The 25,376-nt window shown below is 47.0% G+C and overlaps 1 protein-coding gene across 1 annotated transcript in view; it reads right to left on the bottom strand.

The window, feature by feature from the left end:
• Nucleotides 1-1,437: 1,437 nt before the first annotated feature.
• Nucleotides 1,438-25,376, bottom strand: part of LOC136708064 (F-actin-uncapping protein LRRC16A-like) — a 74,860-nt gene continuing 50,921 nt past the window's right edge. Inside the window, exons 22-27 of the mRNA XM_066682324.1 lie at nucleotides 16,619-17,111; nucleotides 14,636-14,684; nucleotides 12,698-12,907; nucleotides 11,440-11,577; nucleotides 10,357-10,500; nucleotides 1,438-5,197 (exon numbers count right to left, since the gene is read on the bottom strand). Of these exons, the coding sequence (XP_066538421.1) occupies nucleotides 5,019-5,197; nucleotides 10,357-10,500; nucleotides 11,440-11,577; nucleotides 12,698-12,907; nucleotides 14,636-14,684; nucleotides 16,619-17,111 (1,213 nt within the window). The 3' untranslated portion in view covers nucleotides 1,438-5,018. The remainder of the gene's footprint in view (nucleotides 5,198-10,356; nucleotides 10,501-11,439; nucleotides 11,578-12,697; nucleotides 12,908-14,635; nucleotides 14,685-16,618; nucleotides 17,112-25,376) is intronic.

Below are 25,376 nucleotides of genomic sequence, written 5' to 3'. Positions count from 1 at the left end.
GGGTGAAATGCGAGAGGAAAGTCTCAAAATCCAAACTCTCGCGAGAGGAAATGAACAAATGCAGGTCACGGAAATCTCGTGAGTGACTTGATCCACAAACGCAGATTCAACAATTTACAAATACATTTTAAATTCAAGACTTCGACTTTACAAATACATTCAATGTAAATTTAAACAAATCTATTTATAAAAACATAAAATTGTGATATATCTATAAAAAACAAACACGTGTTTATGAATGTAACTGTGTTTGTACAAACTGCAGACCGTGAGACACAGAGTGTGATGTGTTCATTTGTGAAACAGTGAAACATCTGTGACGTGTGTTTAATTTGTGGATTGACATTTAAGCATTTGTAAAGTATTTTGAGACTAATCTCTCTCCATAAAACAGGAACTACTGTAGAGTGGGGCACACTTTAGTTCCTGTGCTGTGTGTTTTTTAGGGTTTAGGGTTTAGGTTTTTAGGGGTTTTTTTTGGGGTTTTTTAGGGCAGTGTGTAGAAACCTATTGCTTTTATTTGGATTCTTTTTGGGGCGGCACGGTGGCGCAGCAGGTAGTGTCGCAGTCACACAGCTCCAGGGGCCTGGAGGTTGTGGGTTCAATTCCCGCTCCGGGTGAATGAGTTCTGTGAGGAGTGTGGTGTGTTCTCCCCGTGTCCGCGTGGGTTTCCTCCAGGTGACTGTCTGTGAGGAGTATGGTGTGTTCTCCCTGTGTCTGCGTGGGTTTCCTCCGGGTGACTGTCTGTGAGGAGTGTTGTGTGTTCTCTCTGTGTCTGCGTGGGTTTCCTCCGGGTGACTGTCTGTGAGGAGTGTGGTGTGTTCTCCCTGGGTTTCCTCCGGGTGACTGTCTGTGAGGAGTGTGGTGTGTTCTCCCTGTGTCTGCGTGGGTTTCCTCCGGGTGACTGTCTGTGAGGAGTGTGGTGTGTTCTCCCTGTGTTTGCATGGGTTTCCTCCGGGTGACTGTCTGTGAGGAGTGTGGTGTGTTCTCCCTGTGTCTGCGTGGGTTTCCTCCGGGTGACTGTCTGTGAGGAGTGTGGTGTGTTCTCTCTGTGTCTGCGTGGGTTTCCTCCAGGTGACTGTCTGTGAGGAGTGTGGTGTGTTCTCCCTGTGTCTGCATGGGTTTCCTCCGGGTGACTGTCTGTGTGGTGTGTTCTCTCTGTGTCTGCGTGGGTTTCCTCCGGGTGACTGTCTGTGAGGAGTGTGGTGTGTTCTCTCTGTGTCTGCGTGGGTTTCCTCCGGGTGACTGTCGTTGGTAGGTGGATTGGTGACTCAAAAGTGTCCCTAGGTGTGAGTGAGTGTATATGTTGCCCTGTGAAGGACTGGTCTGGCTTCCCTTGGTTTCCCCTATAGAGACCACAGTTCCCCAGTGTGGGAACCCTGCTTTAGGCTCCATAATGAAGTGCAGTGAAACACAAAAGGCTCAGTAAAGGTGTAAAATCAGTTTTAATCAGCTTGGTAGAAATACCCAAAACAAGAAGACATTCACAGTCCACAGAACGCATGAGTGAAAGGGTTAGAGTTGAGATTCTCACCAAAACCAGATCGGAAAATACTGCATGATGAAAAACGCGACCAGCAAATCAAAGCATGTCTGCGGCTTTTAAAATGATACAGAACTTAGTAATAGATTAACACTGAAGAACCGCACTCGATTAACACAATTTCCCTCGCGGAATAATAACAACACTCAACCGTAGCGACCAGGCAGTGTGCATCAACAAAACTAATCAATTCTCCTCGCTGTATCCACAAAATGTACATCCTATGAAAAGAGGAAAAAAACAGACGTAATTTTCTCTTAAAAAAAACAAAAAGAAAAAAACACCATTTATTCTTGGAAATAAATAATGTAGCTGTACAACTCTCCCATTTCCTTCTTCAGTGTGCTTCAGGCCTTATCCATATCAGATCTGTGTGTGTGTGTATATATATTACACTAACATTACCTTAATATTTTCAGCCTGTATATATTAAATATATGCACACACACACACACACACCCCGTATGAAAGCATGTTATTTATATACACAAGTGGACATCACATGCATGTGGGACAGGGACTGGCCGTTCAGGAGCGGAAGGCGCAGACATAGAGCTGCAAAAACGGTGGGGTCAAACCGAGAAAAACAGCTGGCTGCTGAAGTTACGCAAAGACAACGACAAAACGGAGAGAGAGAATGGACAGGAAGAGGTTGGTGTGCGGTCAGAAAGAAGTCCAAAGAACAGGCACAAGCAGAGGAACCACAGCATTCAAAGACGTCTGGACTTTAATGAGTGCAGTGAGGAGATGGAGTCGGATCAATGTTATTTAAAAGGGATACTCCACGCTCTCGGACCTAATCACTACCTGCTACAGTCACCTGGAGCTCCACGTGTTTCCATCGACTCAGAAAATAAGAGAAAACCTGCTGACGTGAAATGTACTTCTAATAGCAGCTGCTTTTAACATAACCTTATTGGACACCTCAACACACTCGGAGGAGAACAGTCATTCATTCCTTAACTGTCAAACTGCAGGAGGAGAACATTAACCCCCAGAGAAGCAATGGTGTGGGAGGAGGGTAAACTTACTTCTAATCACCCATGGTGCTTTTCCACTGCATGGTACCTACTGGACTGGACTCGGTTCTACTTGTTTTTTATTTATCTTTTGCTTTTCCATTAGGCAAAGTTGGTCCCTGGGACCGGGTACTTTTCTAGTAGGGACTAATCCGTGACTTGTAAACCTTGCAGAGCGCTGATTTGCCAGAGACATACACAACATCCATCCATCCATTATCTGTAAGCGCTTATCCAATTCAGGGTCGCAGTGGGTCCAGAGCCTACCTGGAATCATTGGGTGCAAGGCGGGAATACACCCTGAAGGGGGTGCCAGTCCTCACCCGGAGGAAACCCACACAGACACAGGGAGAACACACCACACTCCTCACAGACAGTCACCCGGAGGAAACCCACGCAGACACAGGGAGAACACACCACAGTCCTCACAGACAGTCACCCGGAGGAAACCCACGCAGACACAGAGAGAACACACCACACTCCTCACAGACAGTCACCCGGAGCGGGGCTCGAACCCACAACCTCCAGGTCCCTGGAGCTGTGTGACTGGACTGTGTCACCAACCTGCTGCGCCACCGTGCCGCCCCCAATACACAACAGTCACACACAACAAAATGCAGACGTCCAGCACAAACAAGGAATGAACAAACTCTAAAAATCTGTCTGAAATGGAGCTGTGTTCAGTCCCAAACAACGACAACACGCCAATACACGAGGACTAAACAACGCTTAACATTACGTTGTGATCTCCAACCCCCCACGTCTTGTTGGAGCCATTGTAGTGGAAAACAAACCCGTACCCAAAATGCGAGTACAGTTGAGTAGAGTGGGTACCATGCAGTGAAATGGCACCAGAGGCCGATCTATTTGTTCTCCTCCGACCCCAACTCGAGGTTTTTGCCGTTTGGTAGCTTCAAGATATGAGCAAACTAAGTTGTAAATCTGCATAACAATCAGACTAGTCTCCCCAGGTCTTACTTCCCTAGTTTTGCGGTTAAAACATCACCAGTTTGTGCTTTTATTTCCACACTCATGTCTGATTACACGCCGCAAAAAGTAGACACAAAGTAACCGGAACTACTTCTTCATTTGAACTGATTCTCCTGAAATGAAGGGGGGGTTCCTACCCTTACTCTGAGTAAACTTGGCGTCAGCAGATTGTCTGATCTTCTAAGTCTTGAACCTGCTGTAGTTCGTGGTCAGATAGAGCTTAGATCAGACAGAGTGGAAGCACTCTGAGCTCGTGGTACTCACAGTTCTGTGAAGTCTGATGTAGGTATGTGAACTTTGACCCGTTGGTTTACGTTTGCAGAGCAGAGACTAAAACGTTTCCTGGACAGAAGTCTGATGGACAACGAACCGCTTTAAGAAAAGTGACATCAAGCGTCCTGCTGCGCACACCGAAGTAATCCTTCCTCTTATATTAAGTCTGAACTCATACAGGAGGGTGTCAATACAGTCAACACACACACACACACAGTGTCTGTACGCCTTCAGTGTCCTGCTTGGAGTGATCACAGTACAGTAGCAGAGTGGAACTCTAAGGCACAAGGGCAGACAGTGACACGTCCGGTTCACGCTTCATCAGTACACTGCAGGGTGGGGTTCAGAAGGCCACATAATACCTGCACACACTGGAAGCTTACTCCAACCCAGCGCCCCCCGCCGTAAAGGCTGCCGTCGTCCACTGGGGTTGCCAAGTCGACCAACGTTCGGTCACTGGGTGGAGTCATAAACCGTGTAGCAGTTAAATACCTGTGCTCTTGGGCTCCCCCTTACATTCGCAGAGTGTAATTCATTTTAACAGCACTGTCTGGAAATCAAGAGGGTCCTGAGCTTCCTACCCTCCTCTAAAAGTTACATAGTGCAGTTTCAGCAGCGCTGAGCCCAGAGTAGCGACGACACAGGCTTTATTCTACTTACTCCATTTCAGCCAATCACCACAGTGATTTTGAAGCTGTAATTGTAAGCCACAAATTCTACCTAGTGTTGCTTTAAGTGTTTATAAATGTAAAAACAGGTCTGTGTCGCTTGTTATGACAAGCTTATATAGCCTTATGAACCCTGCCCCCCCCACAGACGTGTTACCCATGTCCTCCAGTGTCAGCGCATCCCCTGCTTTCTGAGAGTGAGTGGGGGGGAGGACACACCCCTCTCAGCTGGAAGATTTTAACAGTGCTTCAGCCGGAGTTATTATAGTAATCAGAGCATTAAGATATTGTTTTAAAGCAAGACACTTCATAAAGCGTTTTCACACGGTTTCTGTGTCACAGTGACGCAGAGAATCAGTCACACACTACAGGTTACATGCGTTTAGTCAATAACACACACACACACTTTGAATTTTAGTTGTTGGAATGCAGCATTAACTCTAACAGTCTCTGGGAGATTCCTGAAAATGGGTTTAAATGAATACAGAGTGACCCGGTCTCTCTCTCTCTCTCTCTCTCTCTCTCTCATACAAAAATAAAATCTTTATCCATCTCTTCTCCAGAGTCAGCCGATTTGCTGCCCTGACTCGAGTCCTTCTCCTTCTCTCCATTGGCCACTTTGTCTTTGGCCTTTGAGCCGTTCTCATCTGAGTTGTGGTTCGTATTTGAGCGCTGAGAGGCGTCAGAGGAGGAAGACGTCCTTGCTGTAGACGACAGAAACAAAGGCAAATACAACAGTGAAAAGTGAGTGAGTTTAAAGCAGCACCAATTAGATTTACATCACTGCATTCAGCGGACCTTCTTTTCCAAAGATATACACAGTTTCAGTGCAGAGTTAGGAGTGTTGCCCAGGGACTCATTGGTGTAGCATGGTGTTTCTGTCCGAGCAGTGGATCAAAGCCCAGTCTGCTGCACTGGGGGGGAGGTGGAGTTGAGCTGCATCAGTTGGTTGATTAAATATGTAAGAAGTAACCACAGTCATTGTGAGTGGTTTATTGTGAGTCCTGTTCACAGTGGTGTTGATAGGAACCAGAAATGGTTCTCAAACGTTTTTAACACGGGGCCCCTTTGTGGATGGTAAGTGCCACTGCGACCATCGCATCCATTTTGGTGGATATCTGCAAACAAATAGCAGACGTTCCCGTAGTTTCTAGCAGCGTGTTGCTGTTCTAAGGAAAGAAAACCCGCCAAATCACGGCAGAAGACGTTTTAATTTATGGCCAAATAAGTTGATGATAAATGAGACTAACTGAAAATTATAAACTACAGGAGGTGCTCGGGTTAAGTCAGTCTCGAGTTACGATGTTTCGTGGTTACGACACATCTCCCATTTACTGTATAAAGCCTTGTTTCGACTTAAGTGGTTTTGCGTCGTAAACGTTGTAACGTGAACTTCGTGTTTTGTGTGCGCGGCGCGGCAGAAGAATACACGGTGACGTGGCTCGGGACACGGTTACTGTCCTCCGGGTGACTGTCTGTGAGGAGTGTGGTGTGTTCTCCCTGTGTCTGCGTGGGTTTCCTCCAGGTGACTGTCTGTGAGGAGTGTGGTGTGTTCTCTCTGTGTCTGTGTGGGTTTCCTCCGGGTGACTGTCTGTGAGGAGTGTGGTGTGTTCTCCCTGTGTCTGCGTGGGTTTCCTCCAGGTGACTGTCTGTGAGGAGTGTGGTGTGTTCTCCCTGTGTCTGCGTGGGTTTCCTCCGGTTACTGTCTGTGAGGAGTGTGGTGTGTTCTCCCTGTGTCTGCGTGGGTTTCCTCCGGTTACTGTCTGTGAGGAGTGTGGTGTGTTCTCCCCGTGTCTGTGTGGGTTTCCTCCGGGTCACTGTCTGTGAGGAGTGTAGCCACTTCTGAGTTGTACAATCTTACACACTTACGTGGTTACGACACATCTCCCATTTACTGTATAAAGCCTTGTTTCTAAGTGGTTTTGCGTCGTAAACGTCGTAACGCGAACTTCGTGTGTGGTGTGCGCGGCGGAAGAATACACGGTTACGCAGCTCGGGACCGAGGAGGATAGGTGTTAGGATAGGATAAGTGCTTACAGTATGTTATTTACGTACAGTATGTACGTATGTTCCGACTTACACCGAAAATCGGTTTACGACGCGACGTAGGAACAGATTAACGTCGTAAGTCGAGGACCCCCTGTATATAAAAAAAAAATTAATAAAAAAATCAAGATACAACAGCTAACGCTTTTCTGTGGCCCCCCTAACGCCCCCTTGTTTGAGCCCCAGTTTGAGAGCCGCTGGTTTAATGTCTAATGCTCTTAACGTTAAACGAGGTACGTGCATTGTGCTGTAAGACCTGGTTCCATCAGCAACACTGGAATAAAACACGTTTTATCCACAGTTCATATTAAAACTGAAATGTCCTCTAGAAGTTTCTTATAGTGATGAATAATTTTTTTTTCTGTCTCAGTCTGTTATATTTATTTAAGTTATATTTTATGCCAAATGTATTTATGAATTGAGATGTGAAAGTGAACATCAGCTTTGTAAATGAACATTTAATACAGTCTTAATGCATTCAGTTCCATTTTCTGCATCTCACTTTTCATTCATTTCATTCTTGTTTGAGTTTGTGTTTCAGTTGCTGTTGATGATATAGTTGCACTGCTACCAGAATCGTAACAGTAACATTTGCTGTGAAATCTGCTTTACTTTACATTTTTTTTTGTAAAGTCTGAATAGTAGAGGGGCAGCATGGTGGAGCAGCAGGTAGGTGTCGCAGTCACACAGCTCCAGGGACCTGGAGGTTGTGGGTTCGATTCCCGCTCCGGGTGACTGTCTGTGAGGAGTGTGGTGTGTTCTCTCTGTGTCTGCGTGGGTTTCCTCCGGGTGACTGTCTGTGAGGAGTGTGGTGTGTTCTCCCTGTGTCTGCGTGGGTTTCCTCCGGGTGACTGTCTGTGAGGAGTGTGGTGTGTTCTCCCTGTGTCTGCGTGGGTTTCCTCCGGGTGACTGTCTGTGAGGAGTGTGGTGTGTTCTCCCTGTGTCTGCGTGGGTTTCCTCCGGGTGACTGTCTGTGAGGAGTGTGGTGTGTTCTCCCTGTGTCTGCGTGGGTTTCCTCCGGGTGACTGTCTGTGAGGAGTGTGGTGTGTTCTCCCTGTGTCTGCGTGGGTTTCCTCCGGGTGACTGTCTGTGAGGAGTGTGGTGTGTTCTCTCTGTGTCTGCGTGGGTTTCCTCCGGGTGACTGTCTGTGAGGAGTGTGGTGTGTTCTCCCTGTGTCTGCGTGGGTTTCCTCCGGGTGACTGTCTGTGAGGAGTGTGGTGTGTTCTCTCTGTGTCTGCGTGGGTTTCCTCCGGGTGACTGTCTGTGAGGAGTGTGGTGTGTTCTCCCTGTGTCTGCGTGGGTTTCCTCCGGGTGACTGTCTGTGAGGAGAATGGTGTGTTCTCCCTGTGTCTGCGTGGGTTTCCTCCGGGTGACTGTCTGTGAGGAGTGTGGTGTGTTCTCCCTGTGTCTGCGTGGGTTTCCTCCGGTTACTGTCTATGAGGAGTGTGGTGTGTTCTCCCTGTGTCTGTGTGGGTTTCCTCCGGGTGACTGTCTGTGAGGAGTGTGGTGTGTTCTCCCTGTGTCTGCGTGGGTTTCCTCCGGGTGACTGTCTGTGAGGAGTGTGGTGTGTTCTCACTGTGTCTGTGTGGGTTTCCTCCGGGTCACTGTCTGTGAGGAGTGTGGTGTGTTCTCACTGTGTCTGCGTGGGTTTCCTCCGGGTGACTGTCTGTGAGGAGTGTGGTGTGTTCTCACTGTGTCTGCGTGGGTTTCCTCCGGGTGACTGTCTGTGAGGAGTGTGGTGTGTAGCCACTTCTGAGTTGTACACTCTTCACACTTAAAGACATGTCCACAAACACACACCCACTGCTTGTTCTCATTAATCCTCATAGTTCTGACAGAGCAAGGACTTTTATTGTGAAGTGGCAGTTGCCAGATTCACATACTTCTCTTGGTCGTAGATTAAGTCGTAGGTCGTAGGTCCTGTTAATTGAATATGAACGATTGACTGGACAATTTCTGGACAAAATGATATATATAAATATAGGTATTCATAAACATTTATTGTTTTATATATAGTCTGCTTGCTGGATTGATGAAGGTTTGCTAAATTGTAGCTATATTCACTTACAGACTTCCCTTCATGTCGGCCTCCCTGGTTAAAATTGTACATTTACTGACTGCTGTTGGCTCATAACATTCTACCGAACATAAGGGGCAGTAAAATTTGTCACAGCATGAGTGATATTGTTGATATATTGGCGACGATGTCCCGTTCATGAAGGGTAATGTGCACAGTGACATACACAACCAGCACAAACAGACGCTCTGTGTGTGTCACAGTCACTGTGTATGCATTTACTGCCATTGACAAACTGCTGGAGGGCATTCTGGAGAAAACTGCGGCTCCAGAGTAAAACCCTTCTCTCGGCTGCTGCCACCGAAGCAGATATTCAAAATGTCAGCACTATTTGGAAAAGGGACTTAGGGAATCAACATCTAAGGACACTGTGAAGGTCATTGTCCTAATTGCTTCGTATTGACATTACTTGAATCAAATGAACCCTGATTCTGGATAAATTTTCCAACAGAGTGGAGCTCCAAGCACTATCTTCCACACCTGCTACAGCTAAATAAAGAGGATAAGTTGTAAATAAAGTCATTCTGAGTCGTTCACTGTGATGTGCGCCATTCTACATTTTAATCTGTGTTAATTTTTAGCACCTAGCTTCCCAATTTTTTCTCCTATTCCCTAGTCTCAGCCACACACACTCTGCCCATGAATCTGAGTCTTTCACTGTGTTAAGCTGATTTCACTGTCAGTCGATTTCTAATTGGCCCTTTGCCTCCTTCTACGCGTCATGCCAAAATAACACTTGTGATTGACTTGTGATTGGTCCATTTGTGTGCAAGTCAAATGTTTTTTCCTGCAGTAGTAGGCTAATCTTTGACACATTAAGTGTTAAAAGGTACCAGCCTCTCGCTACAGGGTCTGGCAATGAGAGAATACCTGTTCCCTGGAAGCCTGGAAGGGTAACAAAAAAAAAAAAAAAATAAATCTGTTGATGGTGAAAACTGGTGTAATATGATAAGTGTTAATCAAAATTATTTTGTATTCGACTCACCTCAATACAAATGAAAAGAAACAGTTTTTTGTTATCATTTCATAACACAACCAAATTGTACCTCTGCATTTAACCCATTAATGTAAGTGAAAACTAAGAAACTCATAAAAGTGCACTGGAGGCAGTGAGCACACAAATACACACACACACACCCAGAGTGGTGATGCCTGGGGAGCAGTTGCTCAAAGGCATTTCAGCCATGGATGTTGAAGGAGGACAAACTGATGTTCCTTCAACCCCCTCCAAAGCACACTTCTCTAAACATTAGGCCATGGCAACCCCCACATTGGTAGATTGGCTCAGGTTAAAACTGAGCTGTGCATGAAGCAGATCTCCAGGAGGAGGGTTACGGATCTCTGGAGTACATCATTTCAACATCCCCACCATTAACAAACATATTAACATCACTGATATCTCCCATACGTAAACAGAGTTACTGCAGTATTCACTTAGAACTGATGTTCACATTCAAATCAGCAGTTTTGTCAGTCACTGGTGAAACTACTTTTAATTTCTGTCTGGTCTAGATTAATAAACACGTAAATGAACTCTGTGAACACCACTGTCCCCTGTGTCCACTAGAAACGGTCAGAGAGAAGCTCGGTCCACCACCGAGACGCGCTGCTGCGTCTGCACGGATCAACCGAGCTTGTCTCTGGCTGACTGCGTGACTCCCCATGACGAGAGATGAGCTGTGTGATGTGAGAGAACTGAAAGCTGATGGGTGATTGGTGAGAGGTGTGATGAGGTCTAACCAGGCCGTGAGACAGACGCCTTGCGCTCCTGCTCGCTCTCCTCCTCCTGCGAGCGCTGGGGGGAGTCCTGCACTCTGGAAGCTGCTGCTGGGATTTCCAGCTCAGGGTCAGCTTTAAAAACACTAGAGTCTCCCACCGTGTCCGCTGCAGAGAAGGGGCAGTACGCTCTTTAGCTGGACAAGGGCAGGAGCATCTAGCATTGCTCATTAAACAAAGCTGCTGTTGCTTACTCTTGTGGTGCTGGTGGTGGTGGGGGTCATTCATAAAGCATAGTTTTGTAAATTAGAAAAACAGTTATATGACGAACGATAACAAAACCTTGAGAATCTTTTGTAACGGGGACATTATCAGACGCCCCCTCGGCTTTTGAGAGCACAAAGGCGAGGCTAAATGCAGCAAAACAGACACAAAGAAGCGCTGATAATTAAGAGCACTGAGTAAAAACTGATAAAACGAGATCGGAGAATAAAGAGAATTGGGTCCTCAGGCTGTGCACTCAGGCTGGGGTGAACAACAGCTCGTTATCGTTTAAAGGAGCAACCATTATGAAGTGGGCTGTTTAGACTGGTGGGAGATCGCTGCTGTGCTGTTTGATCCTTGTGGTGTTTTGATCAAAGTAGGTCACAGCACTGGTCAAACTGCTTTCCCCTTAGACCCCACTGGGATGTTACGTAATCGACAGTGGACATCACCCTCAGAAGCCTCAGCTGACTCTGTACCTGAGCTTGCACAGTCCTCCTGGTTGGAAAACCATGCGCCGTTTTTGGCTAAACTGATGTGGAACACTATCATTGTTCACAACAATCTAAGTCTAATCAGTAAGGGGCCTCATGGGAGTTCGCATGTGCTCAGGGAGTGAAGGGAGAAAACTGAAAAACAATGTTGTGGAGATGGAGAAAAAAAACTAAAACACACACCAACAAACGAGAGCAAGCAAACGATGACGATGGCACAACATAAAAACAGCATGGGGCCACATGTATGTGTTAAAACGGTCTGCTTAAAGGGACAGTAAGTGAATTACTTCCCCGACTCTGCTCAAATTAGTAAAGCATTCTTAAAAGCGTCTAACACTGCAGTTACCTTCCTGAGCAGAGGTCTTGGTGGCTGAGTTGCTGTGTAAAGGACTGGATATTCCCTCTTTATCAGAGGGGGCTTTCCTCACTGTTGATGCCAGGCCTGGAGTCTTGGGACCTCCAACAGTGGAGTCTAAACCCTCTTCTGGGGAAAGGAAAAACATAGCTTCAATGAATATGCCCATATATAGATATGTTATAGAATGTTGTGTTTCCAGCTCCACTGAAGATGACGGAAAGGTCTTGTTCGAAGGTAATTAGTGCAAGGTTTTGCTCTTTTTACTTTTTAAAATGAGAACAGGCAAGACACCAGTTTTATTTTCTTTTGAACTTTCACTGATGCAAACAACACTGAACAGTTTAACACACTGGAGGTGAAGGCAAACTGCCCAGATCTATTCCATAAGCTGATAGACGCCTAACTAATACCATGGGCAGTGATGCACTTCCTGGATTTTTTCCACCATGGCAGTTCGAGTTACTTTCCCCAACATGAATCCATTATTTTCCCACTTGGATTTAGGTTGTTTTTTCCCACAATCCCCCAACAATATTGTTTATGTAACATTAACATAATGGGGGATTTATGTACACGCAATTGTCTCTGCAGTTACACCGCCAAACCACTAGAGCTGAATCCCAAATATCCTCCTCCACACTATGTAATACACAATGTAGTGGTGTAGTAGTTGCAATTTTTTATTCGTTCCGTGACGTCCAAACCGATGTCTGAGAAATCTCCGCGGTTCAACTTCCACGTTTGTCCGATTGTGGACCAACCATGAGGTGGTTTGCGTCGACGCGAACCCTACACTTACTCAAGGCATAGGCTTGATGCAGAAGCATATATTGGCCTTAAGTCATTAATACGAAAATACTGTACTATCACTCAGGCCACACACTTGATTGAAATGTAGCTTAGCGTCTGTTTTCCAGGGCCACAGCGCTAATGCAGGCTCCTTTGGGGAAATGCCATATCTCTATTAATGCTAGACACTGCAACTCTTACATGACCTCCAGATGCTAGGAAGGTGGACCTTGATTTACGATGTCTTTTGTCACTGCTGTGCTTAGACTGACCCACCATCCAAAGCTCGTCTGGTAAACAGCTGTGCTGTAGTAAAGCCTGAGAAATGGGCCATGAACAGCCAGGTTAGGAGCTCACATAGTGGCAGAAGGGCATAGGCCTATGTTCATTTCCTCACCCAAACTTCCATTGTGGTGCCAAGTGATAAGAACCTATAGTTAGCACACAGGCACTCTACCTGTACTGCGGATGCTGCTGGTGCGGGGTTTCTGAGCGATGGAAGGTCGTGCAGCGAGGGCAGGCTTGGTGCTTTGAAGTGGGGGTTTGGGGCTCGTAGGTGTTGGACCAGAACCTCTAGGTTTGGGAGCAGTCTCTGGTTTGCATTCACCACCAACACGGGATAGTCTTTCCGGGGAGCTCATGCTGCTGCCCTCAGGCTTGGTCGGCACTTGGTCGAGAGAGAGAGAGAGAGATTTAATTTGTATTAACATAAAGTTATACTCTTATAATATACACTGTCCCTTAGTCTCAACTCTTACAGGTCACAATTCTCATCAGAAATGACAATTTGATTAATACATTTTTTATTTTAAAATCTGTTTATCGTGATTTAGCAAAATTTCACTGAATCTCCCCTGATCACAAACAGCACCCCCAGCCTCAGGAGGGTGGAGGACAACACATGCTTCCTTCAAGGCACATGAGGCCATACCACTGCTTCTTTTCAAGCTGAAGATGACGCAATGCCACTGAACAGTTTAGCGCAGTGCAGGAGTTCTCTTTGATGCTTAGTATTACATTTCTGGGTAATACTGACTGTCTGTGAGGAGTGTGGTGTGTTCTCCCTGTGTCTGCGTGGGTTTCCTCCGGGTGACTGTCTGTGAGGAGTGTGGTGTGTTCTCCCTGTGTCTGCGTGGGTTTCCTCCGGGTGATTGTCTGTGAGGAGTGTGGTGTGTTCTCCCTGTGTCTGCGTGGGTTTCCTCCGGGTGACTGTCTGTGAGGAGTGTGGTGTGTTCTCCCTGTGTCTGCGTGGGTTTCCTCCGGGTGACTGTCTGTGAGGAGTGTGGTGTGTTCTCCCTGTGTCTGCGTGGGTTTCCTCCGGGTGACTGTCTGTGAGGAGTGTGGTGTGTTCTCCCTGTGTCTGCGTGGGTTTCCTCGGGGTGACTGTCTGTGAGGAGTGTAGTGTGTTCTCCCTGTGTCTGCGTGGGTTTCCTCCCACAGTCCAAAAACACAGGTTGGTAGGTGGATTGGTGACTCAAAAGTGTCCGTAGGTGTAAGTGTGTGAGTGAATGTGTGAGTGTGTGTGTGTGTGTTGCCCTGTGAAGGACTGGCGCCCCCTCCAGGGTGTATTCCCGCCTTGCGCCCAATGATTCCAGGTAGACTCTGGACCCACCTCAACCCTGAACTGGATAAGGGTTACAGATAATGAATGGATGGATGGTAATACTATTATGATAGTCCTTTTACAAACGTATCCATGCTTTTATTTCTAGCAGATCTGATTTCTGTAATGGTCTCTTAACTGGGCTCTCAATAAAGACCATTTAACAACTTCAGCGGATTCAAAACACAGCCGCCAGAGTCTCACTGGGAGTAAAAGAAGAGATCACAACCCCCTGCCCCCATTACACTGGGAGACCAGTCTGTTACAGAATAGACTTCAAAGTGTTGTTACTGGTTATAAATGTCTTAATGGAGTATTTATCAAATCTGCTGCAGAGATATGAGCCACACAGAGCTCTCAGATGTTTAGGAACTATTGTGTTAGTCCTGCCTCAGGTCAAAATTTAACATGGGGAAGCTGCGTTTAGCTCCTGTGCCGCTCTTAAACGGAACCAGCCGACACTTCAAGAATTAAATCAAGAATAAAAAACGTTCATATTTGAGCAGGTTTACAGCTCTGTTTAAAACCCACTTTATTTATTCTACAGCACTTCACAGCTTTAGTGTTTTATATTCTAAATGACTATCTTTTCTTCTACACTGTACTGTGCAACAGCCTTTCTGAGAACAGGGTGTCGTAATGTTTCTGTACCATGTGAATATGGCCTTAACCATGGTACCAGGCTCTTGGGATACACTAACTGTACCCCCCCACACACACACACCTCTTTCCCTCTTACCCCCAGCATTCACAAAATGTAGAGAAACTACAGCACAGAGCCTTCAGTCTTACCTGAGGGAGGTCCATCCGGCTTGTCTGGACTCGACGAAGAGTCTGATACCTGCAAGAGACCACCGTAGTTAGTCAACCACATGAAAAACAGCCGTCAAGCTCCTGAAAACAACACGGAAGGGGTTCTTAAAGGCTTTCTATCACAGAAGCCGGTGTAGATGCACCTATCAGCCCTAAGTCCACTGTCCAATAACTCCAGCAGCACTGCTGTGTCTGATCCACTTGGATCATCACCACTCACACTAACACACCGCCTCCATGTCAGCGTCACTGCAGTGCTGGGGATCCAACAATTTATGCAGAGCATCAGTGGAGCTGATAATATGGACGATGAGTGGACAATGATTTTTTAAAAACAATTGAAGGTTTTTAGAACCTAAAAACCTAAAATAACCTAAAATAACCTAAATAATTAAGGTAAATATTAATTATCAGCACAAGGTGAGGTGTACTAGCGTCTGGGAGTGTATTATAGACCCATAAAGGCTAAAAAACCATGCACATAAGTGACCCACTTAGTAACAGATGGTCAGCGTGCACCACTGCGAAGTCAGTCAGGGGAGGAGGCCAAACTGCACCTCCGCGGGATCTTAACGGCAGCTGTTGTTTCAGCAGCATATCACTCGCCACATTAGCATGCTGCTAATGGAGCATGCTAATGCTAATAGCCTATTGGGCTGCTAACACCAGCCACACCGCGGCATGAGGAGGACTTACAGGGATCGGTATTAGTTTCATTACATCATGTCACTTATTGATCACAGTACACTGAGCAGAACTGAGAGAAATATATTGATCAGGGTCAAGGGTCAAGGGTCAATGTGCATACGTCTCCATGGTCACTATTGATTCCGTTGGAACAGATACTGTCCCTCCATAGGTACTTCTTCGTCCAGTAGGTCTCCATGTTTTCAACACGACTTTGAGAAGGACCACGGGGCTCAGGGCTCCATCTGGCCCTGGGATAAAGTTTGTAGAAAGGTTGTTATAATTTGCCAAGTAGTGTAATCATATAAAACGGGCTACTGTCTCTCTGCCAAATCAAAATGCAGTTTTATCTGAAGCAGCCCTGTCCTTATCGTCCTTCAGTTCAGTGCCAGACATTGATTTCTATATTACACACTTAAAAATATTAAAAGCTTCTCAAAGCGCTACAGTGTTACAGCTCTGTATTCTCTGTGTGTGTGTGTGTGGGGGGGGGGGGGGGGGGTTCTGTAAGAGCTTTAGCAGTACGCCAGTGTGGTACCGGACGAGTAAAGCACACTCCAGATTTAATCTGGCATCCGACACGAGGGATTACTCATTAATCTTCCTTTTTTATTAAGTGACAGGAAATTCAAGCAGTGAAGAGAGCAGACTGCACTGACACACAGTGCCCACATGATGGCGGTGTTTTATCATCATTGCCCAACAAAACACAGTGAAGCTAGACCACACAACACGTTTTAATGGCTGTTTAAGTCCACAAACATGGCATAAAACGAGCTGTTCTGATATTGGTCCACTTCTGGACCCGTGTCATGTGAGAGCACAAAGTGTGGGGAAATGAGAGCATTGAGTAAAAACTGAGAAAACAAGAACAGAGAAGTGAGAGAACAGAGCGAAAATGGCTAAAAAAACAGAGTTTCTGCTCCTCGCTCCTCACTGCTGTGCACTCGGGGTTGGGGTGAACAGCGAGCGGCTCGTTATCATTTAAAGGAACAGGCGCTATAACTGGCCGTTTTGAACAGGGTTGTTTACACAGGGGGTGAACGCTGCTGTGGGCTTTTATCCTTGTGGTATTTTGACCAAAGCAGGTCAGAGATGTTTCATTAACAACCAGAACCAGTGGTAATCTCCGTTCTGAATGGCTGTGTGGTAGCGTGCTTCACTTTAAAAGCAGGTCAGGGTAAAACAAGGTGGTGTAACGTGAACACATGCCGATATTAATTGTGGATATAATACTAATAACACTGTAAAACAAGTACCAAATGCTACACGCACCTTATGTGTGCCGAAAGGAGCTCTCTTCTCCTGTTTGGCCTTCATCTCCGCCAGCAGCCCACACCCTATCACCTGAACGCCGTAGCGACGGCTGCCCTGAGGGCTTCCCTCTGAGGGCTCAGAGTCCACCGAGTCTGGGGTCTTCAGCTCCTCAGAGCGGTCCGAGCTGCTGCTGCGCTCCGTGGGCAGGGACTGAGACTTGGCTTTAGCCTCGGCTGCAGGACTCCTTCCAGAGGCCTTAGGGGACGAGGGGTCTGATGAGACCAGAGGGGCAGTCTGGGTCGGGACTGGGGAGGGGGACAAGGCGGAAGACTGGACCTTTTCCTTCTCCTTGTCTTTCTCCTTTACCTTCTCTTTCTCCCTCTCTTTTTCTTTCTCCTTCTCTTTGTCAGATTTGCTGGAGCGGGACTTGATGAGGTTGAGGAAGCCACCCTTGCGAGAGTCGCGCTTCTTCTCTCCGTCCTGAGAGTCTGAGCTCTTCAGGGACGGCCGTCTGATGGAGGAAGAGAGAGAGAGAGAGAGATCAAGTGAGCAATGGAATCAGAACATCTGTGGACAATTCACACGCTCACCCAGTCACACACACATCTGTGGACAATTCACACGCTCACCCAGTCACACACACATCTGTGGACAGTTCACACGCTCACCCAGTCTCACACACATCTGTGGACAATTCACACGCTCACCCAGTCACACACACATCTGTGGACAATTCACACGCTCACCCAGTCACACACACATCTGTGGACAATTCACACGCTCACCCAGTCACACACACATCTGTGGACAGTTCACACGCTCACCCAGTCTCACACACATCTGTGGACAGTTCACACGCTCACCCAGTCTCACACACATCTGTGGACAATTCACACGCTCACCCAGTCTCACACACATCTGTGGACAATTCACACGCTCACCCAGTCACACACACCTGTGGACAAAATTCACACGCTCACCCAGTCACACACACATCTGTGGACAGTTCACACGCTCACCCAGTCACACACACATCTGTGGACAATTCACACGCTCACCCAGTCTCACACACATCTGTGGACAATTCACACGCTCACCCAGTCACACACACCTGTGGACAAAATTCACACGCTCACCCAGTCACACACACATCTGTGGACAGTTCACACGCTCACCCAGTCACATACACATCTGTGGACAGTTCACACGCTCACCCAGTCACACACACATCTGTGGACAGTTCACACGCTCACCCAGTCACACACACATCTGTGGACAGTTCACACGCTCACCCAGTCACACACACATCTGTGGACAGTTCACACGCTCACCCAGTCTCACACACATCTGTGGACAGTTCACACGCTCACCCAGTCTCACACACATCTGTGGACAATTCACACGCTCACCCAGTCTCACACACATCTGTGGACAATTCACACGCTCACCCAGTCACACACACCTGTGGACAAAATTCACACGCTCACCCAGTCACACACACATCTGTGGACAGTTCACACGCTCACCCAGTCACACACACATCTGTGGACAATTCACACGCTCACCCAGTCTCACACACATCTGTGGACAATTCACACGCTCACCCAGTCACACACACCTGTGGACAAAATTCACACGCTCACCCAGTCACACACACATCTGTGGACAGTTCACACGCTCACCCAGTCACATACACATCTGTGGACAGTTCACACGCTCACCCAGTCACACACACATCTGTGGACAGTTCACACGCTCATCCAGTCACACACACCTGTGTACAATTCACACGCTCACCCAGTCACACACACATCTGTGGACAGTTCACACGCTCACCCAGTCTCACACACATCTGTGGACAATTCACACGCTCACCCAGTCACACACACATCTGTGGACAGTTCACACGCTCACCCAGTCACACACACACATCTGTGGACAATTCACACGCTCACCCAGTCACACACACATCTGTGGACAATTCACACGCTCACCCAGTCACACACACATCTGTGGACAGTTCACACGCTCACCCAGTCTCACACACATCTGTGGACAGTTCACACGCTCACCCAGTCTCACACACATCTGTGGACAATTCACACGCTCACCCAGTCTCACACACATCTGTGGACAATTCACACGCTCACCCAGTCACACACACCTGTGGACAAAATTCACACGCTCACCCAGTCACACACACATCTGTGGACAGTTCACACGCTCACCCAGTCACACACACATCTGTGGACAATTCACACGCTCACCCAGTCTCACACACATCTGTGGACAATTCACACGCTCACCCAGTCACACACACCTGTGGACAAAATTCACACGCTCACCCAGTCACACACACATCTGTGGACAGTTCACACGCTCACCCAGTCACATACACATCTGTGGACAGTTCACACGCTCACCCAGTCACACACACATCTGTGGACAGTTCACACGCTCATCCAGTCACACACACCTGTGTACAATTCACACGCTCACCCAGTCACACACACATCTGTGGACAGTTCACACGCTCACCCAGTCTCACACACATCTGTGGACAATTCACACGCTCACCCAGTCACACACACATCTGTGGACAGTTCACACGCTCACCCAGTCACACACACACATCTGTGGACAGTTCACACGCTCACCCAGTCACACACACACATCTGTGGACAGTTCACACGCTCACCCAGTCACACACACCTGTGTACAATTCACACGCTCACCCAGTCACACACACATCTGTTGACAGTTCACACGCTCACCCAGTCACACATACATCTGTGGACAGTTCACACGCTCACCCAGTCACACACACATCTGTGGACAGTTCACACGCTCACCCAGTCACACACACACATCTGTGGACAGTTCACACTCTCACCCAGTCACACACACATCTGTGGACAGTTCACACACTCACCCAGTCACACATACCTGTGGACAATTCACACACTCACCCAGTCACACACACCTGTGTACAATTCACACACACACCTGTGGACAATTCACATGCTCACCCAGTCACACACACCTGCGGAAAATTCACACGCTCACCCAGTCACACACACCTGTGGAAAATTCACACGCTCACCCAGTCACACACACCTGCGGAAAATTCACACGCTCACCCAGTCACACACACCTGCGGAAAATTCACACACACACACCCAGTTACTCACACCTGTGGACAATTCACACGCTCACCCAGTCACACACACATCTGTGGACAGTTCACACACTCACCCAGTCACACACACATCTGTGGACAGTTCACACGCTCACCCAGTCACACACACATCTGTGGACAATTCACACGCTCACCCAGTCACACACACATCTGTGGACAGTTCACACGCTCACCCAGTCACACACACATCTGTGGACAGTTCACATGCTCACCCAGTCACACACACACATCTGTGGACAGTTCACACGCTCACCCAGTCACACACACCTGTGTACAATTCACACGCTCACCCAGTCACACACACATCTGTTGACAGTTCACACGCTCACCCAGTCTCACACACATCTGTGGACAGTTCACACGCTCACCCAGTCACACACACATCTCTGGACAGTTCACACACTCACCCAGTCACACACACCTGTGTACAATTCAAACACACCTGCGGAAAATTCACACGCTCGCCCAGTCACACACATCTGTGTACAATTCACACACAAACCTGTGGACAATTCACACGGTCACCCAGTCACACACACCTGTGTACAATTCACACACATACCTGCGGAAAATTCACACGCTCACCCAGTCACACACACCTGCGGAAAATTCACATGCTCACCCAGTCACACACACCTGTGGAGAATTCACACACACACACCCAGTTACTCACACCTGTGGACAATTCACACGCTCACCCAGTCACACACACATCTGTGGACAGTTCACACACTCACCCAGTCTCACACACATCTGTGGACAGTTCACACGCTCACCCAGTCACACACACATCTGTGGACAGTTCACACACTCACCCAGTCACACACACCTGTGTACAATTCAAACACACCTGCGGAAAATTCACACGCTCGCCCAGTCACACACACCTGTGGACAATTCACACGCTCACCCAGTCACACACACATCTGTGGACAGTTCACACACTCACCCAGTCACACACACATCTGTGGACAGTTCACACGCTCACCCAGTCACACACACATCTGTGGACAGTTCACACACTCACCCAGTCACACACACATCTGTGGACAGTTCACACGCTCACCCAGTCACACACACATCTGTGGACAATTCACACACTCACCCAGTCACACACACCTGTGTACAATTCAAACACACCTGTGGAGAATTCACACGATCACCCAGTCACACACACCTGTGGAGAATTCACGCACATACCTGCGGAAAATTCACATGCTCACCCAGTCACACACACTTGCGGAAAATTCACATGCTCACCCAGTCACACACACTTGCGGAAAATTCACACGCTCACCCAGTCACACACACTTGCGGAAAATTCACACGCTCACCCAGTCACACACACCTGAAGGTCAGTGAAGGTCAGTACAGCTGGTACCAGCGTCACAGGTACGTCACTTCCGGCTGACTACTCGCGTGCTTGATTTGAAATTGTTTGCTGTTTGTCGCTGTTTTAGTCCTCTAGACGTTTATTTACAATCTCTATTGCATATTCTTTGGCATTGCTTATCCTAGTGTGCTGTCTTCATCGTTCCTAACCCACCGTGCTTCTTAACTTCATTTTTTTCGTACATATTATTTCTCATTGTTTATTTTTCTCTCTTCATGGCGCCTGCCGAGGAACGAGCCCTTTCTGAGCTCGGCGCGGAGCTCGAGCAGCTCGGTCGCCGGATTCAGCGTCTCTTGGAGAAGCAGACGGAGCTCCAGCGGGAGAAGACGAGACTCGAGGCAGCCCGCGACGCCTCCTACGTGGCCGTCGCCTCTCCGGCTCCTCTGCCGCGGCGGTTTGCGGGGGGTACCCATCTACACGCCTGCACCGGGATGGGAGCGCCAGCGTGGGCGTGGGAAGCCGAGGCCGTCCCCCCCTCCACCGCAGCCAGTCTTCACTTCTGCCAACCGGTTTGAGGTGCTCAGCTCCTGGCCTTCACCTGCTCCAGCGCCGAAGACTAAACAGGACGGTGTTCTTATTATGGGTGATTCAATAGTTAGACATTTAAAAGTGCCGGGGATAAAGAGTAATGCAACCGTGTCTTGTCTCCCAGGCGCACGTGTCCTGGACGTTGCCAGGCGTCTTCCGTCGGCGCTTCGGCAGCGCGAGGACTTCGGCACCGTCGTTCTCCACGTGGGAACGAACGACATCTCCGCCCGCCGCAGCGAGGTCCTGAAGGAGCACTACCGTTCGCTTCTGGATACCGCTCGGAAGAAGACGGATGCTAGGATCATTGTCTCTGGCCCCCTGCCCACCTACCGTCGAGGATGCGAGGCGTTTAGCAGGCTCTTCGGGCTCCACTCCTGGCTCCTGGATTGGTGCGGCACTGTCGGCGTGGACTACGTCGACAACTGGGAGTGCTTTCGTGAGCGTCCGGCCCTGTATCGTTGGGATGGGCTTCATCCGAGCCGTCTAGGATCCGTAGTTCTCTCTGAGAACATTGAGGTGGTTCTGCGCCGGAACTGACTGGTCATTCCCAGTCACATCAGTCAGGTAGGTGGAATGGATAGCGAGCAGGTAAGTAATATTAAAATTCCTAATGTTCCTCCTGACCATCTCTCTACTGCTAGTATGATGAGTAGCATGTCCATGTCACCCACTCTGATTAACGCTAATAAATTTTTCAGCATTGAGACTGTGTCGGTTCCCCGCAAAGCTTGTTATCACAAACGCCCAAAAATCAGTTTTAACAACCTAATTAGAATTAACACCAAGGCACTGCAGCGAACGCAATATTTCAGCACTTCCAGCATTAAATTAGGGCTTTTAAATATACGATCTCTAACATCCAAAGCACTCACTGTCTGTGATATTATTACTGATAACAAACTCTATGCATTATGTCTCTGCGAAACATGGGCTAAAGCCAATGAATACATTGCCCTAAATGAGTCCACTCCCCCTGGCTTCAGCTATTACAGTTGCCCACGAACATCTGGTCGTGGTGGTGGTGTAGCCACAATTTATGACCCTACCATTGACACAACACAAAAATCTAGATATGATACTAAATCCTTTGAAGTACTTACTCTTAAAGTCACTGCATCAAAAAGGCAGCACTCGTTTATGCTCATCACAATCTATCGTCCTCCTGGCCCTTATACAGAATTTCTTTGTGAATTTGCTGATTTCCTCTCAAGTGTAGTTATCGTATCAGAAAAGGCCTTAATTGTTGGTGATTTCAATATTCACTTTGAGAAGGACCATGATCCACTTAAAATTGCATTTGAATCAATTTTGGATGCGCTAGGGTTCACTCAGAATGTTACTGGGCCCACTCATCAATGCAAACACACATTGGACCTAGTGTTAACACGGGGCATTGAGATAAAGAATCTATCCAATCTCTCGCTACATGAGACCATCTCTGATCACCATCTAATCACATATGAAATTGCGTTAAACTTTGATATTTGTCCACAACCACGCTATATTAGAAAGCGCACTATAACATCCTCAACAGTTAGTGATTTTATCAACAACCTTCCAGACCTTACCACCATTTCTTTTCCAACTCACCCAAATGACCTTGAGCTCATTACAAACAACCTACAACACTTATTGTGTACAAACCTAGATAGTGTTGCACCAGTCAAGACCAAACAATTTAGAGAGAGAAGGCTTGCTCCATGGTACAGTGACAGCACGCGTGCATTAAAACTGGCTGCTCGTAACCATGAACGTAAATGGAGACACACAAAACTAGAATGTTTCCGAATTGCATGGCAGCACAGCCTCACCGACTACAAACATGCCTTATCTAAAGCCAAATCACAGTACATCTCTTCCCTTATAGAAAACAACAAAGACAACCCTAGATTCCTTTTTAGCACTGTATCAAATCTAATTGGAAACAAAAAGGAAATCAACCCCATTGTTCCCTCTGATTTCTGTAGCAATGACTGTATGAGGTTTTTTAATGATAAAATTGCTTGCATTCGCCTCAAAATCCAAAATCAGTCCAAAGTCACATCGGCTCTCGTAGATGAACCCCCTGCCAGCTCTGAGGTGCACTTAGACTACTTGAATTCTGTCGATGAAAATGACTTGCTTAGTTTAATTAGCTCATCTAAATCAACTACATGCTTACTGGATCCTGTACCAACACAATTATTTAAACAAATTTTACCTAAAGTCATTAGACCATTGCTCACAATAATAAACTCATCCCTCAACATTGGATATGTACCAAAACCCCTGAAACTAGCAGTAATCAAACCAATTATTAAAAAACCCAATCTTGACCCTCTTGTACTCGCAAACTACAGGCCAATATCAAACCTCCCTTTTATTGCTAAGATTCTAGAAAAAGTCGTGTCACAGCAGTTGTGCTCTTACCTACAAAACAATGACATTCATGACATTTTTCAATCTGGATTTAGACCAAATCACAGCACAGAAACGGCTCTAACAAGAGTAACTAATGACTTACTCCTTTCACATGATAAGGGCTATATCTCTATTCTGGTGCTGCTTGACCTTAGTGCAGCATTTGATACCATAGATCATGTGATGCTTCTTGATAGGCTGGAAAATCTGGTAGGAATAAAAGGATCTGCCCTCTCTTGGTTCAGATCTTATTTATCCGATCGTTACCAATTTGTTTATCTGAATAATAAATCCTCTAATCATACTTTAGTTAAATATGGTGTCCCACAAGGATCAGTGCTTGGCCCTGTATTGTTCACACTCTACATGCTGCCACTGGGTCGACTAATCCGTAAGCATGGGATTCAATTCCACTGTTATGCTGATGACACACAACTGTATATATCAGCCAAACCCAATGATGTTGCTTGTCTACGTAAAATAACAGAATGTCTAACTGAAATTAAAGACTGGATGATGCAAAACTTTCTCATGTTAAATTCTGATAAAACTGAGGTCTTGTTACTAGGTACAGATACTCAGATACATTCACTCAGAAATGCTGCTATTAATCTTGATAATTCAACAGTAAAACACAATGCCATCATTAAAAACTTAGGTGTAGCCTTTGATTCGACTCTCACATTTGATACCCACATATCCAATACAGTCAAAACCGCCTTCTTCCACCTACGCAATATTGCCAAAATTCGGCATATTTTATCATTAAAAGATGCAGAGAAACTAGTGCATGCTTTTATAACTTCACGTCTAGACTACTGCAATGCGCTCCTGGCAGGGAGCTCGTGCAAAGCGTTACACAAGCTTCAGTTAGTTCAAAATGCAGCAGCCAGGGTGCTCACTAGAGCTAGAAAATTTGAACATATCACCCCAGTTCTCTCGTCCCTACACTGGCTACCTGTAAAATTTCGCATTGACTATAAAATACTCCTCTTAGCTTATAAATCTCTAAATGGTTTAGGCCCGCAGTATCTTACTGAACTTCTCATACCTTATCGCCCATCACGTACACTTCGTTCACAGGATGCCCATCTACTCTTTGTTCCTCACATTAAGAAAAACACAGCAGGAGGAAGAGCCTTTTCTCACAAAGCTCCTCAACTCTGGAATAGCCTCCGGTTACTGTTCGGGGCTCAGACACACTCTCAATCTTTAAATCTAGATTAAAAACCTACCTTTTTAAACAAGCTTTTGGT

The sequence above is a fragment of the Hoplias malabaricus genome, chromosome 10, assembly GCF_029633855.1.
Source record: "Hoplias malabaricus isolate fHopMal1 chromosome 10, fHopMal1.hap1, whole genome shotgun sequence".
NCBI classification, from domain to species: domain Eukaryota; kingdom Metazoa; phylum Chordata; class Actinopteri; order Characiformes; family Erythrinidae; genus Hoplias; species Hoplias malabaricus.
This window is presented reverse-complemented; position numbering and strand designations above follow the sequence as displayed.